This window comes from Myotis davidii, unplaced genomic scaffold (genome assembly GCF_000327345.1).
Source record: "Myotis davidii unplaced genomic scaffold, ASM32734v1 scaffold157, whole genome shotgun sequence".
NCBI lineage: Eukaryota > Metazoa > Chordata > Mammalia > Chiroptera > Vespertilionidae > Myotis > Myotis davidii.
In genome coordinates, this window is record NW_006288722.1 from 248,598 (window position 1) to 265,032 (window position 16,435).

At 53.3% G+C, this 16,435-nt stretch overlaps 2 protein-coding genes across 3 annotated transcripts in view; both read left to right on the top strand.

Annotated features, from left to right (window-relative positions):
• Positions 1–766, top strand: part of LOC107182662 (receptor-interacting serine/threonine-protein kinase 3-like) — an 11,803-nt gene extending 11,037 nt beyond the window's left edge. The window contains exon 7 of the mRNA XM_015562074.1: positions 464–766. Within this exon, the coding sequence (XP_015417560.1) occupies positions 464–612 (149 nt within the window). The 3' untranslated portion in view covers positions 613–766. The remainder of the gene's footprint in view (positions 1–463) is intronic.
• Positions 767–3,144: 2,378 nt separating this feature from the next.
• ADCY4 (adenylate cyclase 4) overlaps positions 3,145–16,435 on the top strand; it is a 17,254-nt gene continuing 3,963 nt past the window's right edge. Inside the window, exons 1-21 of one of the 2 annotated variants that reach the window (XM_006760829.2) lie at positions 3,145–3,277; positions 3,571–3,775; positions 5,171–5,368; positions 5,488–5,649; positions 6,212–6,361; positions 6,791–6,939; positions 7,018–7,129; positions 7,794–7,921; positions 8,072–8,230; positions 8,488–8,620; positions 8,823–8,996; positions 11,756–11,799; positions 12,172–12,258; positions 12,454–12,523; positions 12,847–12,944; positions 13,625–13,709; positions 13,803–13,940; positions 14,527–14,637; positions 14,890–15,074; positions 15,273–15,357; positions 16,060–16,218. In XM_006760829.2, the coding sequence (XP_006760892.1) occupies positions 3,617–3,775; positions 5,171–5,368; positions 5,488–5,649; positions 6,212–6,361; positions 6,791–6,939; positions 7,018–7,129; positions 7,794–7,921; positions 8,072–8,230; positions 8,488–8,620; positions 8,823–8,996; positions 11,756–11,799; positions 12,172–12,258; positions 12,454–12,523; positions 12,847–12,944; positions 13,625–13,709; positions 13,803–13,940; positions 14,527–14,637; positions 14,890–15,074; positions 15,273–15,357; positions 16,060–16,218 (2,586 nt within the window). In that variant the 5' untranslated portion in view covers positions 3,145–3,277; positions 3,571–3,616. The other variant, XM_006760830.2, reaches the window with a different exon arrangement.

Sequence of the window (16,435 nt, forward strand, 5' to 3'; positions counted from 1 at the left end):
CCAAGGAGGCAGAGAAAATGGGAAAGAAAGGGCTAGAGGCCACTTACTCTAATCTTCTCATTTCATAAATGAAGAAGCTGATGCTCTTTGGGATTGGATCCTGCTGAGATCACAGCAAAGCCTGGATTTGTCCTAGGCCTTCTAGCTCCCCAGCACCAACTCTGTGAACCCCCGAATTCCATTGTGGCTATGTCAGTACTGAGGCCTCCAAGCAGAAAAGATCCAAATACCCAGGTCAGAAACGTCAGCTGCCACCACTCTTGAGCTTCTGCACACCCAGTTCTGAAGGGGCAGCCTGCCCGGGAAAGGCAAAGGCATCCCTGACACCTTCCCTGGGAGGCCCTGAGCGCCGTCTCTGCATTTCCCCGGGCGAACACGAGGTGCTGCTGCCCCTCCACTCTCCTGCTCCTCCTAAGTTGCTGAAGACTTAACCCTCACACTAACACCTCTGTTTCTTTTCAAGGGATTCGGTTCCTTTCCATCAATAACTGCTGTTTCCAAGGAGTGCAGGTTGGAAACAACAACCACATGGTGATATCTGATGTCTCAGATGGAGCTGGCAGCACCCCCACCACCACAAGTAGCTTCCAAAGAAGTGCCAGAAGAACATAATGCCTGCACTGGGCCACAGGGCCGGTATCATAATGACAGAAATTGAGGAAGCATCTAAACTGACTCCTGGACTTGAAGCAACTAGCTGAGGTTTTCTTTGAAGGCCACCAGGCCTGCACCCAAACTGACTTTGTGCCCCCAGGAATCAATAAAGTGGTGGTATTTTTTAAAAATTCTTTATTGTTTAAAGTATTACATATAGTATTACATATGTCTCCTTTTACCCCCATTGACCTCTCCCCGGTCCCCCCTGGAACCCCTCCAAAAATGGAAACTAAGGAAAAAATAAATAAATGGGACTACTTCAAAATAAAAAGCTTCTGCACAGCAAAAGAAACCAATAACAAAACAACAAGATAAATGTTTCATAAACAACATTTATGAAATGACCTCACCCCCCGCCCCCCGCAGTGTCTATGTCCATTGGTTATGTTTATATGCATGCATACAAGTCCTTTGGTTGGTCTCTTACTCCCCTGCCACCACCCTCGCCTGCCTTCCCTCTAAACTCTGATGGTTGTTCAATGCTTCTATGTCTTTGAATCTATTTTTGTTCATTATATTCCAAAAATGAGTGAGATCAGGTGATATTTATCTTTCTCTGACTGGCTTATTCCCTTAGCATAATGCTTTCCAGTTCCATCCATGCTGTTGCGAATGGTAAGAATTCTTTCTTTTTTACCGCAGTATAGTATTCCGTTGTGTAGATGTACCACAGTTTTCTATCCACTCATCTGCTGATGGGCATTTACACTGTTTCCAAATATTAGCTATTGTAAATTGTGCTGCTTTGAACATAGGGGTGCATCTGTCCTTTCTGATTGGTGTTTCTGATTTCTTGGGATATATTCCTAGAAGTGGGATCACTGGGTCAAATGGGAGTTCCATTTTTAACTTTTTGAGGAAACTCCATACTGTCTTCCATAGTGGCTGCACCAGTCTGCATTCCCACCAGCAGTGCACCTGTGTTCCTTTTTCTCCACATCCTCACCAGCACTTGTCTGTTTGTTGATTTGTTCTGAAAGGTATGAGATGATATCTCATTGCTGTTTTGATTTACATCTCTCAGATGATTAGTGACTTTGAGCATGTTTTCATATGTCTCTTGGCCTTCTGTATGTCCACTTTCGAAAAGTGTCTATTTAAGTCCTTTGCCCGTTATTTGATTGGATTGTGTATCTTCCTTTTGTTAAGTTGTATGAGTTCCCTGTAAATTTTGGAGATTGAACCCTTATCAGAGACAACATTGGCAAATACACTGAGTGGCCAGATTATTATGACCAGCCAGATTATTATGACCACCCCATCAGTACTTCATTGACACTTCCAAAAATACTGAATATTGAAAACTTCCTAAGCAAATACTCTCAAGGTTTTATTATTATTGTTATTTGCATAACTAATTCACTTCATTGTACTGATGGGGTGGTCATAATAATCTGTCCACTCTGTATGTTCTCCCATGCAGTGGGCTCTCTTGTTGTTTTGTTATTGGTTTCTTTTGCTGTGCAGAAGCTTTTTATTTTGAAGTAGTCCCATTTATTTATTTTCTCCTTAGTTTCCATTGCCCTAGGAGCTGTAGTGGTAAAGATATTGCCAAGACATCTGTCTGCTATTTTGCTGCCTATGAAAATGGTGGTATTTTAACCAAAGTACCACTCAGGAGGCTAAGGTGTCAGCCATAGGAGGGAAGGGACATGGATGGGAAGCTGGGGAGCTGGCATTGAGGATGGGGGAGGCAATGCAGTCTCCCTGAGACCGGAAGCAGAGTGCTGAGAGCTGGGGGTGGGCACACAAGGTCAGGGCCCAGCTGTGGCAGGAAGGAATCCCAGAGGCCTGGCTCCTGGGGCCCACTCTAATCTCAGGGCAGGGCACTTCCTCTAGAGCAGGCAAGACCTGACCCTAAACCAAACTCTGGGGTTAGATGCTGTCCCTGCTTTTCTTCTGGGCTACAAAGACTGGGCTGTGGGGTCCTGGGAGGGGCTCTCCATGGGAATTTGCAGACCTTGTGCCCAGCAGGAGAGACCCCTCCAATTTCTCCGAGGTCAGCCCCCACACTATCACCTTCCTCCATCACACACACTCACATGCACGCTACTTCTGAGGTGGGAGTCTTTTGGGGTCTCCGCTTGTGTCTGGGAGTGGAAAGCTATGGCTTCTCAAAGCTATGCACAGACCTGCCCCCAACCACGGAGCTGGCGATGGCGGGAGAATAGACAATTATTTGGCAAGGGCCACAGCGATGGCTGTCCAGGCCCGAGAGTTGGAGGGGGAAATGAGCCCCATCTTCGTCTCTCCAGCCCTCTCTCAGCCTGCCCGCATCCAAGCATTGCACCTTCTTTTAACACTTGCCACTCCGCGGGCCCACCCCATCCCCCTCGAATCTCTCGGGTAGTCACCTTCTCTCCTAGATGGGGGAAGGGGAAAGGCAGTTCAGTTAGGAGAGACAATCAGAGTGGGGGAGGAGGCCTGGGAGGCCCGCTCTGGCACGGGAAGGGCCGGACTGTTTCATCGGGGAAGTGGGAGGGGGCCGCGGCGCCGGGAGGGAAGCGCCTGTCGCCCGGGGCTCAGAGCCACTAACTTAGCGGCGAGCAGAGACTCCGCAGCTAACTCCCCGAGCTCCCTCCCGGGCCTGGCACACTCAGCTGCAGCAGCCTCGCAGGCGGTGAGTTGGGGAAAAGAGGGAACCCGTTGCTTCAACCCCAAATCCTGTCCCCCTGGAGGTGAGGTTTTGCTCGGGCACCTCCGGAGTCCGGGGTTGAGGGAGGAGGAGCGAAGGATTGGGCAGAGCCCTTGCCGCCAACTGGGAGAACACTGGCAGCCACAGGGTGTGCCTGGAAGGAGATGGGATGGCCTGAGGCTGGGGGTGGGGATGGCAGCGGCTTGTACCTGGTGAGGGGGATGCGGCTGGGGCTGGCTGGAGCCGCGGGCCGTAACCCGGACACCGACCCTCCCCAGCCCCGTGCCTGCGTCCAGGCGGTGCAGCGCGGGACGAGGGGAGACCATGGCCCGACTCTTCAGTCCCCGGCCGCCACCCAGCGAAGACCTCTTCTATGAGACCTACTACAGCCTGAGCCAACAGTACCCGCTCCTGCTGCTGCTGCTGGTGATCGTGCTCTGCGCGCTCCTGGCGCTGCTGGCCGTCGCCTGGGCCAGCGGCAGGGTGAGCAGGGCCTCCGGGGCCCCAGCCTCACGGGCGCGGGCGGGTTACCGCCCAGGGGGCATTTTCGGTGGTGAGACCTGTAGGGTCTTCTTTACATGTGCTTTCTTTGCTGGGACCCAGGAAAGAAGCGCTGAACCTTACTAGGAACTGTGGTGACCCTGGCCAAGTCACTTCACCTCTCGGGTCTACTCGGGGAGGTAGCTAGCCCTGGAGGCTTCCAGTTTCCCTCAGGGCGCTGACAGACCCGGACTGGCTTCTGTGCTCTACTAGTTCTAGAGTCAATCCAACACCAGGTTTTGCGATTTTCCAGGGAGTGGAGGGGGAAGAAAGGATAGAGAATTACACTGGGCCCTGTGGGGATCTGTTTCCTGGTTTTCTTTCCCACTTAGGGGTTGTGGGGCAGATGTACCCACAGACTCCCAGAAGGCACCCTCCATCCCACTCTCATTTAGTCCCCAACTAAGCCCGTTTCCAGTTTCTTTTGGGGGGAGAAAAGGGTTTTTTTTAAAAATATATTTTATTGCATTTTTACAGAGAGGAAGGGAGAGGGATAGAGAGGTAGAAACATCGATCAGCTGCCTCCTGCACACTCCCCACTGGTGATGTGCCCGCAACCAAGGTACATGCCCTTGGTCGGAATCGAACCTGGGACCTTTCAGTCCGCAGGCCGACGTTCTATCCACTGAGCCAAACCGGTTAGGGCAGAAAAGGGGTTTTTCATTCCATTTCTGGAAACATCCTGCTCCAAGTTTTCTTCTCACTCTTCCGAGGCAAGGTGGGGAGACCACCTCACAGTCTAGGGGAGAGCGGGGGACAAAGGGTGAAGACACTAGCGGGACTTCTACGCGCCCTGCGGAGCGTGGCGAGGCACAGCCTCTGGAGGCGAGGGAGGTTCCCGGCGCCCCCTGCTGCCAAAGCACTGATTGCGGGGCCGGAAATCCTGAGGTTTGTGCCGGGCCGGGACTCTCCTGAGCAAATTGGCCAAACTTGGACGCATTCATCTCTAAGCGACTTCTGTGAGCTCGGGTTTTATTACTTGCTTCCCGACCCCAGGCTGTTGCTAAGATTCCTATTTGACAGATGAGAAAACTGAGGCTCAGAATGATCAGGGATTCACAAATGGCCCATTTGGGACGGAAGCCAGAATTTCTGGGTAGAGCGGCCTCTGCAGCCTGCAAGTGATATGTTAGGTTGAACCATATAAGATTGCTGGCTGTGTAGATGACAGAGTATCCGCAATTCCTACGGTTCGACCTAATATAAATGGCAAGCAGAGGTGCCCTGCCTTATTTTGTAGTTGGGTCTGAGACACTTTTCAGAACTGGCCTGAGGGGCTGTCCATTCTTTCCCTTCCTGGACGAGCTCCCCAAACCTCACACGCGCCCCTCCCCACAGGAGCTGGCCGCAGACCCGGGCTTCCTGACCACAGTGCTGTGCGCGCTGGGCGGCTTCTCGCTGCTGCTGGGCCTGGCTTCCTGCGAGCAGCGGCTGCAGCGCTGGACGCGTCCGCTCTCGGGCCTCGTGTGGGCAGCGCTGCTTGCGTTAGGCCATGGCTTCCTATTCACTGGGGGCGTGGTGAGCGCCTGGGACCAGGTGAGAGGGGCGGCAGGGGGAGCAGGGGGGAGAGGGACGCCAGGCCGCGAACTTGCACCCAGGACTCTGTAGAGCAGAGCAGCAGTGTCAGCCTGCAGCCTCCCGCCTCCCTCCCCCAGGTGTCCTTTTTCCTCTTTGTCATCTTCACTACCTACGCCATGTTGCCTCTGGGCATGCGGGACGCCACAGCTGCGGGCCTCACCTCCTCCCTCTCACACCTGCTGGCACTCGGGCTGTATCTTGGACCTCAACTAGACTCAAGACCTGCGCTGCTGCCGCAGGTGAGCATGCATGCAGAACAGGCTGCGCCCAGGGGCGGCTCCGCTGGGCAGTGCTGGGTTCATCAGGGCATTCGCCAACCCTATGACGAGCTGTGACTCCATGGCAGCATGCAACGCTAGGCACAGGACACAAACACAGATAGGTCCCCACTGTGCCCCGGTGGAGCTGGCACCCAGTGCAGTGTCATGCCTGCAGACACCAGGAGAGGGTTCTGCACCCCCGGGGAAGGGAGTTGGACAGGCGACCAGGGTGCTGGGGACAGATGTAGATGATAGAACCCTCACAGAGAATGCAAAAATTGGAGCTTGAGTAGTTTTGTGCTATGGTGTGTGTAGGATGGGGGTGGTGGTGACGGAGTGGTATTCCAGGCAGAGGAGAAGTATGTGCAAAGGTTTGAAAAAAAACCTGTGGATCCCACTGTGTGGCAGCATTGCCTAGAAATTCTTGGGTCTCTAATGGTAGCGTCCTCCCCAGCCCCTTTGGAGACCAGCTCCAGCTACACACATAGGCACCCCCACCCCTGCCTGGTCTAGCGCCCCCTGAGGTGACCCTTACCCACAGTTGGCAGCAAACGCGGTGTTGTTCCTGTGCGGGAATGTGGCGGGAGCGTACCACAAGGCGCTGATGGAGCGCGCGCTGCGCGCCACCTTCCGCGAGGCGCTCAGCTCCTTGCACTCACGCCGGCGGCTGGACACCGAGAAGAAGCACCAGGTCCGCCAGTAGCGGGCGGGTGGGGTCTGGGCTCAGGGAGCGGTGGCTTATCACACAGCCGGGCTCCTCACAAGCTGAGTGCCTGTGGGCGGGTCCCCCGGCCTGTTTCTTCCTGTCCAAAGTGGCTGTTGCCTGCTTGGAAGGCTGCTGGGAGGCTCCAACAAACTGGAGTTTGTTAAAACCCTTTAGAACCCTATGACACTAAACGAATTCTAATTCCGACCTCGTTGCTGGGAGTTCAGTCCCTAGCGGTCATCGGTGCAGGATGGGGTCCTGGAGCATCTAGTATATGTGGTGAGGAGGCCCCGGGACAGTGCCCTGGGGAACCCCCAGTGGGGCTGGGAAAGGGTGTGGCTCCTAAGGCTTAGGGAAGCCAGGCTCCTGGTTTTAGGGTGCAAGAGGGTTGGTTCTCATAGTGATCTCTCCCAGGAACACCTTCTCTTGTCCATCCTTCCTGCCTACTTGGCCCGAGAGATGAAGGCAGAGATCATGGCACGGCTGCAGGCTGGACAGGGGTCAAGGCCGGAGAGCACCAACAACTTCCACAGCCTCTATGTCAAGAGGCACCAGGGAGTCAGGTATGGGCAAGGATGGCTGGAGGGGAGGGGGCACGGGCTGAGACCATGGCCCCACTAACTGTAGTCTGCTCTGCCCAGCGTGCTGTATGCTGACATCGTGGGCTTCACACGGCTGGCCAGTGAGTGCTCCCCGAAGGAGCTGGTGCTCATGCTCAATGAGCTCTTTGGCAAATTTGACCAGATCGCCAAGGTAAAGGGAGCCTGCCTCCCCACGTCAAGCACCCCCTCTGGAGAACCCGTTCCAAGGGAAGCCCTACCTGATCAGATCCCAGTCCCACCTCAGAACCCGTGTGGGCTCCCAGGTACACCACTGGAACTAGGAAAGCCTTGCAAGCATCCCATTCACCACATACCTCAAGTCTGGAAAGGTCTCTCAGCAGCTCCAAAGGTGCCCCAACCACAGCCCCCAATTATGCTCAGAACCCCAACACAGTTGTCTCTGGATACTGTAACCAAATCTAGGCATTCAGATGCTCTAGCCTTTGGAGGCCCTTCCCAGTCGCCTGCTTGGACCTTAGGGCAGCGCCCAAGCAACTTAAACTTGGATCTCCCACCCCAAAACTCTCCGTGCTGAGGCTACACTTATAGGCACAAATCTGAATACACCCTACACGTGCCAAAGGTGGAGAGCCACAGGCATCCCAACCCTTGAAAAACCCTTCTGAGTAAGACACCAGTATGGGAGATTTCAGGCAACCCCATGTCAAGTTAAGGGAGGCCCTAGATCTGATCTAGACACTCCCGACATCAGAAGTTCTTCAGGAACACCATATTTACTCTTTTTCTAACTTTTTCCTGCCTCCTCTGGCCTCTAACCGGGTGCCCCTCTCCCCCCTGCACACACACACTCCCAGGAGCATGAATGCATGCGGATCAAGATCCTGGGAGACTGTTACTACTGTGTCTCCGGGCTGCCCCTCTCCTTACCAGACCACGCCATCAACTGCGTGCGCATGGGGCTGGACATGTGCCGGGCCATCAGGTCAGCTCAGGTGGGCGGGCAGGAGTCCTGAGGGATGGATGTGGGAGAGGAGCAGGCAGGGCAATGGAAGTCTTCCGGGAGAAAAGGAGGGGTGGGGCATGGGTCGGGCTGAAGACAGTACTCAGATTGTCCCTCACACGCCCTGCTCAGGAAACTACGAGCAGCCACCGGTGTGGACATCAACATGCGCGTGGGTGTGCACTCGGGCAGCGTGCTCTGTGGAGTCATCGGGCTGCAGAAGTGGCAGTATGATGTCTGGTCCCATGATGTCACACTGGCCAACCACATGGAGGCAGGTGGCGTGCCAGGGTGAGACCTGGGGCTCCAGGAGGATACAGCAGGAGGCCAACCAGGTCTCCCCTTTGCTGCCTCCTTTTTCATAGTTCCTTAAAATGAGAACAGTCCCAGGTGGGGCTCGGGGAGACCTTGGGGTGCAGGAAGGGGAGCTGGAAGAGACCTCCTGTAACACAGGGTCTTGCTTGAAGTTAGAACTTCAGGAATGATCCTGGAAAGAAATGAGAGGTTGGAGGTGCTCCCTCCTAACTCCCACTGTCCCCTCCTTCCAGACGAGTACATATCACCGGGGCTACCCTGGCCCTGCTGGCAGGAGCTTACGCTGTGGAGGATGCAGCCATAGAACACCGGGACCCATACCTTCGGGAGCTAGGGGAGCCTACGTACCTGGTCATCGATCCCCGGGTAAAAGCCTAACCTGGAACCCAGGGGCTGGTCCACCCTAACCACCCACAGCCACAGGTTTGGTCTCTTCTTTGCCAGACCTGAGTTCCTGGGTCCTAGTGTGTATAAGTCTCAGGGGAAGGGACACAAGCCTCTAAAGGGTATGGGGAGAACGGGAGGTGGGGGGATTGTAATCTTGACTGTCAGCCCTCATATACCCCAGGCTGAGGAAGAGGATGAGAAGGGCACTGCAGGAGGGTTGCTGTCCTCTCTTGAGGGCCCCAAGATGCGTCCATCACTGCTGATGACCCGCTACCTGGAATCCTGGGGTGCAGCCAAGCCTTTTGCCCACCTGAGCCACGTAGAGAGCCCTGTGTCCACCTCCACTCCTCTCCCGGTATGCTCACCTCCACCATGAGCCCCAGCACTTACATAAACCCACCCCCACTGCCCATTCCTAGCCTCCTGCCCCCACCACCAGTCACCTGACGATATCCCAAGGTCCTGAACTCTCTGGTCACCCCAGTCGCTGACTCTGGACCTTCCTTGCCATTCTTTCTGGAGAAAAGGCAAAGATGACTGCCCTCTGAGCTCACCACAGAGAAGATGTGAGATTCCATAGACACCATGTCCATTGCTCTCCAACCCCCACTCAGGAAGCCCTTTCCCCTGGCACCCCATGTCCTCCTGACTCTGAAGCTAGTGCTCATACCCATTCTCACCAGGATATGTCTCTTTTTAACTCAATTCCTGCAACTACTTGCTCTTTTTTTTCAATCCCCACTAGGACTGGGGAAGTGGGGCAATTGGTTGTTACCCCCACTCTTAAGCACTTGTACACAGATAAAATGAGGTGACAGTGAAAATCTCACATAGCTTTGAAGAAGGAAGTCACCATGAGCAGGCAGAAGTGATGGAGGGAGAGCAGGGCGTGGACCTGCGCCTTGTCTAGCGGAAGCTAGGGCAGGGCCAATTACTGGCTGATCCTATGTGTAGCACCTTCAGGTAATCACTGACCCCCAGCTAGTGGAGGAGCCTGGATCTTCCTTACCTCTAGCTCTGAGGATGGTGCTTGATGATGAGTGACCAGAACCCTCGTTCATGGAGTCAGGCTATGTCCCTCAAGGATTAGGTTCCTCTGCCGGCTCTCTTCCACCTTCCCTGATCTTCCCCAAACCTGGTATGCATTTCCAGCCACCTTTCTGCAGATCTTCCCAGGATCTTGTCTACTAGAACAGCTGGTTGGATTTATGGGATGACCCCAGAGCGCCCTTTCCATGTTCCCTTCCCCTCCTTTCCCATTCATCAGGAAAGCAGGCAAGAGTTCAGGCACCACTGGGGAGTGAGGGGGCATTGACAGCTGAGTACTTAATTTCAAGCCTCAACTTAGGGTAGGGGAGAGGTCAGAAGGGCAAAGTTGGCAGGAGGGAGAGGAAGGAAGAACCCAAGACCCAGTTGATTGAGCTGATTGTCGCAGGATGAGGCCTCCAGGGTGGGGAGGGAGTAACGGGCGGGGGAGGGGTGGGGGTGCTGGGAGCCCAGGGAAGCGAGACAACATTGGATGCAATCTCCATTGTGGGGATGCCCCCCAGGAACCATATCAGACATTCACAACCCCAACTAAGGTGCAGGCTAAGAAATATCATGGTGGAGGAGTAGGAGTCCCTTGTTTTATAGGCAGGACCTCACCAGCCCAGAAATTCTCTTCTCAGCCCCAAAAGTTCCAGGATCCCAGTCACATGTTAGAAATCCTGGGAATCACGACCGGCTTACTCTTAAACAATGTGGAACTTTGGGGTGGAGGGGCCATGCTTCTGCTGGTAGGTCCCATTCATCCAGTCACTCCTTCCACAATTTTGAGCATCTCCGATGTGGCAGGCACTAGGCTAGTTCTTGAGAAGACAGGAATGAATACGGTGTTTTCCCTGCCTTCAAATAACTTACAGGCATGGGGGGGGGGGCAGGTAGGAAGTTTGGAAAAGCTTAGGCCCACGCTTAGATGCAGAGATGGACTCATACCTCAAACGTACCTCTCAGTCTTTCTGTCTTGGTCTCATTCTCTCCCTCGCCTCTCACATAGGTAAGCTTTGGATTGAGGAGGGGGATGTGACCCCTGTGACCCGCTTCCTTCACATGAGGCCAGGGGAGCAGGGAAGAAGGTCACCACACTGCTTACCCTGGGCCATGGCTGCAGCATTTTGTCCTCTTCCATGGTGCCTGTCCTCACCTTTTCTCTTGCTGTTCATTTTCTTATCTCTGCACACACTACGCAGTCCATAGGGTGCAGAAGGAAATGACTGTAACCAAGTTTGTTTCTCTTTCTTTCTCTTTCCTTCTCAATTTTATTTGTTTTCCACCCCCGCTACCTCCCAACTCAGCCTGACCATCACAAAAGGTCAGAGGGGCCTGACTGGTTTGGCTCAGTGGATAGAGCATCAGCCTGCGGACTGAAAGGTCCCAGGTTCGATTCCAGTCAAGGGCATGTACCTTGGTTGTGGGAACATCCAAAAAAAAAGGTCAGAGGGGAGTCAGAATGTCCTGCATTGTCACTTCAGTTGGCACCAATAAGTATTTTTGGCATCCCAGGGTGATAGAAAAGTCCCTGACTTTGGCATTGTGTAGTCCTTAGGGAAAAGGCAACACAAGCGAACCAACACTCAAGCCGGTAGAAGATACGGGGTTGTCTTGTAAGTGATAGAAACTAACTATGAGGAAATCAGAGTATAAACACCCTGGGAGTCAAAAGAATCAGGAGTGGGGTTGAAAACTGTGGCAAAATTTAACATTGCCCCAAACAAGCACTTTTCTGGAGCTGATGTACCTGATATAAGGCAAAGCAGCGTCAATATGGTGGAGAGTTGACCCTGGAGAAAGCACCTGCCACCCAAATTACAAGGGCTGAAAGAGGGAAACAGAGGCCTTTGGCTCAAATAAAGTCTTATTAAAAAGTTTAAAAATAATAATAAAATAAAGAGACAGGAAAAATCACTGGGCAAATGTGGCTTGAACTTCTAATGACTATTAGAAGCAGGGGGAACAGCCAGATCAAATGCTCAAGGTCAAAGATGTGTGTAGATATGAATGCCTCGCTCCAGAGAGCTTCCAAGGATGCTCACCATCTTCCCATCTTCTCCCCTCGCTGTCTTCTCTCAACAGGAGAAGACCCTGGCTTCCTTCAGCCCCCAGTGGAGCCTGGACCGGTAAGGAGGCCTGAGCAATTCTTTAAAAAATTATTTTTTGTGGATTTCAGATTGGGAGAGGAAGAGAGAGATAGAAACATCAATGATGAGAGAGAATTATCCACTGGCTGCCTCCTACATGCCCCCAATCAGGGTTTGAGTCTGCAACCTGGATATGTGCCCTGACTGGGAATCAAACTGTGACCTCCTGATTCATAGGTCAATGTTCAACCACTGAGTCACACCGGCTAGACATGCCCAAGCAATTTTGACAGTGGGGCAGGTTGTCTGGGTGATCTACCTCCATCCTCAGGGTGGAGTGGGGGTGGCTCCTGTTTTGCCCAGATGCTTTTGAAGGTCTCCATGATGACAAGCCAGGCTTTCACTGTACAGGAGCCGTACACCCCGGGGACTAGATGATGAAATGGACACTGGGGATGCCAAGTTCTTCCAGGTCATCGAACAGCTCAACTCTCAGAAGTATGGGGGCGGAAAAAGAGGGCTGGGAGGGCTGCAGGTCTTGGGCTCACGTGGTAGGGTAGGGTGGTGTTCCCCTGATGACCTGGAGGGAAGGGAGTACCTTTCCTGCTCCAGCCTTGGGAAAGACCTGCCTGACCATTCCCTCCTGCCCTGCTCTTTCCTCTCTGGGTCTTACTGCCCCCCATCTCCCACCAGACAGTGGAAGCAGTCAAAGGACTTCAACCCACTGACACTTTACTTCCGAGAGAAGGAAATGGAGAAAGAGGTAGGCTGCGCAGGTCGGGGGGAGAGCATTAGAGAATGGCCTGTGGTCCCATCTCTCCTCCCCAGGTCTGCTTAGTTTGTGATTCTGGGGGTGATGGAGGGCATTCCTTTCTCTGAAAGGAATGTCACCATGTAGATTGAATTATTGAGTGGTGATGGGAGAGGGAAGGGCAACTCCTTGGAGAACACATAGCAAATACCTGGGGCTGAACTGAAGGGTGGGGCCATGAACCTGGGGGGCCCACTCCTTGCCTGGGATTGACATCTTCAAGGTTATGAGCAGCACTGGTGACCCTGTCTCCACCCTGACCCCCTCTGTTGCAGTATCGACTCTCTGCACTCCCTGCCTTTAAATACTATGCAGCCTGCACATTCCTGGTTTTTCTCTCCAACTTCATCATCCAGATGCTGGTGACAAACAGGTAAGAGAGCCCAGAAAGGGAAGCTCTGATTCTCAAAAAAATGGACCCTGTTGGTCTTTCTGATTCCCGATACCCACTTTCTTCTTTTGCCTACTTCCCCTTGGCACTAACCCACAGAGGAAATGGAACTATGTGCTCTGGGAACCATGATAATCACAGCCCAACTTACTATCGTACGTCCTGTGGATTTTCTATATCCTGTGGACCCGAGCATGTTCACATGCCTGTCTCTTGATTCTAACAACATCCCCATGAAGGAGGTTTTCTTCCCATTAAGAAGCCCAAATCTCACAGTGAACAAACATAAAAAGTAGGTCCTCACTCCCAGCCCACTGCTTGGAGGGCCGAGGACTTGTTCAAAACTCAGCCGGGTGAAAGAGCTTTGGCCTGAAGGCCAGAGACCAGTGTGATGCAGCCTCAGCCACTTTTGTGAGCCCCCTGCCCCCTTCCAATATTGTTCCTATCTTATTAGTTCCTGTCCCACCCAAACACTGCCCTAGACCCCTCAGCTTTCTCATATCATCATGTAATGCATGTTATCAGCCCAGAACCCCTTGGCAGCCAGTTCAGATCCCCAGAACCACTTCTCCCCATGTCTTCCAACCAGATGATACAGTGACCTTTTCATACACAGGGGACCTATTGTGGTTCTTCAAGGCCTCACTCTTGTCTCCCTTTAGGCCCCCAGCTCTGGCCATCACCTATAGCATCACCTTCCTCCTCTTCTTCCTCCTCCTCTTCGTCTGCTTCTCAGAGCACCTGACGGTGAGGTGGGCTGTGGGGTGGAAGTGGAGAACTGGGGCTCTGACCACAACCTGCTCCCACCCCATGGCTAAGACTCCCATGCTCCCTCCACAGAGGTGCGTCTTGAAAGGCCCCAAGATGCTGCACTGGCTGCCCGCATTGTCTGGCCTGGTGGCCACACGTCCTGGACTGCGAATTGCCCTGGGCAGTGCCACCATCCTCCTCATCTTTGCCATGGCCATTACCAGCCTGGTGAGGGCAGAGGGGGCCCTGCGCACCCCCATCAGGGCATGCTAGGCATGCCAAATCTGTAAGGGAACCCCTGGATTTGGGAGGACAGTTAGACTAAGGCCAGGGGATACTGAAAGTGTTGGATAAGTAATGAAACAAATGACAATCACTCATGGTCTACTATCTGGGCATAATCATTATTAACTCTTAGGTGGACATCCTTCATATATATTATTTAGCTCACTCACTATGATTTTGTAGTGGAGTTTGGCTGATTTTTCAGAACTTAGAATCATTCCTAGAATTCTATCCCTGAAAGGCACCTTAAGAATCATCCCCCAGCCGAGAAGAGGAAGCTCATGCCCAGAGAGGTTGCGTGACTGGCAAGAGATCACACAGTGGATCCCTAGAAGCCTAGTGCTCATGACACCCACTCCCCTAATCCCTGCTCCCCCCACCAGTGATGGGCCTCACCAACCAGAAATAGTGGAATCTGCTCCTTTGGAGTCTGTCCCTGACTTATCCCTGGATCAGCTGAAACCCAGCACAAGCACCTTTGTGCTCGAGGAGCTGCCTAATCACCTCAGCTCCTCATCTCTTTCTGCAGTTCTTCTTACCAGCAGCATCAAACTGCCCTTTTCGGGCTACCAATGTGTCCTCCATGGCTTTCAACCTCTCCTGGGAGCTCCCTGGGTCCCTGCCTCTCATCAGTATTCCAGTGAGTGTCCTGAACAGCCCTGAATCTCCTTCCCCAGAACTTTCCTTGGCTCCTCACCCGCCTTCTTAATTGAAAAACACTCCATCCTATGATTAGGACAGACATAAGTCACACTTGGTGTGTGTTTGTATGTATGAAACCCCCTGCCCCTAGACAGGACCTGGGAGGGGCAGGACAGAAGCTCTCAGGTGTCCCCCCACCCCTGACTGTGGGACATGTGCCACCTCCTGACCAGCCTGCCTGGCCCCACAGTACTCCATGCACTGCTGCGTGCTGGGTTTCCTCTCCTGCTCCCTCTTTCTGCACATGAGCTTCGAACTGAAGCTGCTGCTGCTCCTGCTATGGCTGGTGGCCTCCTGCTGCCTCTTCCTGCACTCCCATGCCTGGCTGTCCGACTGCCTCGTCGCCCGCCTCTATCTGGGCTCCTTGGACTCCAGGTGAGTGTGGCCTCTGGAGAGAGGGGCCTAGGAGCTCCGGTGAGATAGGACAGGGCAGAATTGTCCTTACTTCACTGACCTCAGCCACCCCCAGGGCAAAGCAGGAGGGAGGCTGGGAACTCCTTGGGCACTAGGGGCAGGGGGAAGCTATCCTGAAGGGGCAGGACAAGAGATAACCCTGATTCATGGCCTCCTCAGGCCAGGGGTGCTGAAGGAGCCCAAACTGATGGGAGCTATCTCCTTCTTCATCTTCTTCTTCACACTCCTTGCCTTGGCTCGGCAGGTAAGCTACCCAGTTCTTCCCTATGAAGGGTGCGGTGTGGGTCCCCATATTTGTGACTTGGTCTCTCCTACACTTTCCTAATCTGGTGTCTTTAGGGTTGAGTCCCAGTGGTATACCCATCGAAAGCTTCTAAGTAAAATTTCTTGTTCCCTTTCTTTCTTCTTCACTCCCTAAGGAGAGTGCCCTCAAATTGTCTTCTCCCTGTTCCCTTCTCCCTCCCACCACCAATCTAGGAATGCCCAGGCTTAAGAAAAAATTTGCTGTCAATTCTTCCCACCATAGTTTGAATCTAGTTTCAAGGTAGTCTCCCCAGGGCTAATTTCATGTTTAGCCTTATCTCTAAACTGTGGGGTGGGCCTGGTTGGCGTGGCTCAGTGGTTGAGCGTTGACATATGAACCCGTAGACCACGGTTGGATTCCAGTCAGGGCACATGTCCAGGGTTGCCTGCTCAACCCCCAGCAGAGTGTGTGCAGGAGGCAGCCAATCAATGGGATTCTCATCGTTGATGTTTCTCTCTCTCTCTCTCTCTCCCTTTTCCCTTCCTCTCTGAAATCAATAAAAAGATATTTAAACCGTGGGTGGGGTGGTTTTAGGCATCATGGAGTCCGGGGACGGGGGTGAGTGGTGGGGGTTGGTGAACACTCAGAATATGGGGTTTCTCCTGCACTGTGTCTCCCCATGGCTCCCGGTGACCCTCCCAGAATGAATATTACTGCCGCCTGGATTTCCTGTGGAAGAAGAAGCTGAGGCAGGAGCGGGAGGAAACAGAGACAATGGAGAATCTGACTCGGCTGCTCTTGGAGAACGTGCTGCCTGCACACGTGGCCCCCCAGTTTATTGGCCAGAACCGGCGCAATGAGGTGACTCCCTACCCCTGACTCCTGAGTCTCAGATACCATAGGGACTAATTTCAGATGAAAGTCTTGGCCCTTAGCCTAGCCTCTCTGGACTCCCCCAGAGTGGGTCAGGCAGCCTCGCAAGCCCCTCCATATCCCTGTCAGATACCTCCCATTTTCACAAGATCTTAGGCTCTGTTCTTGGTGAGCAAAGAGTCTCTGCATTCTAAGTTCTTAGAAA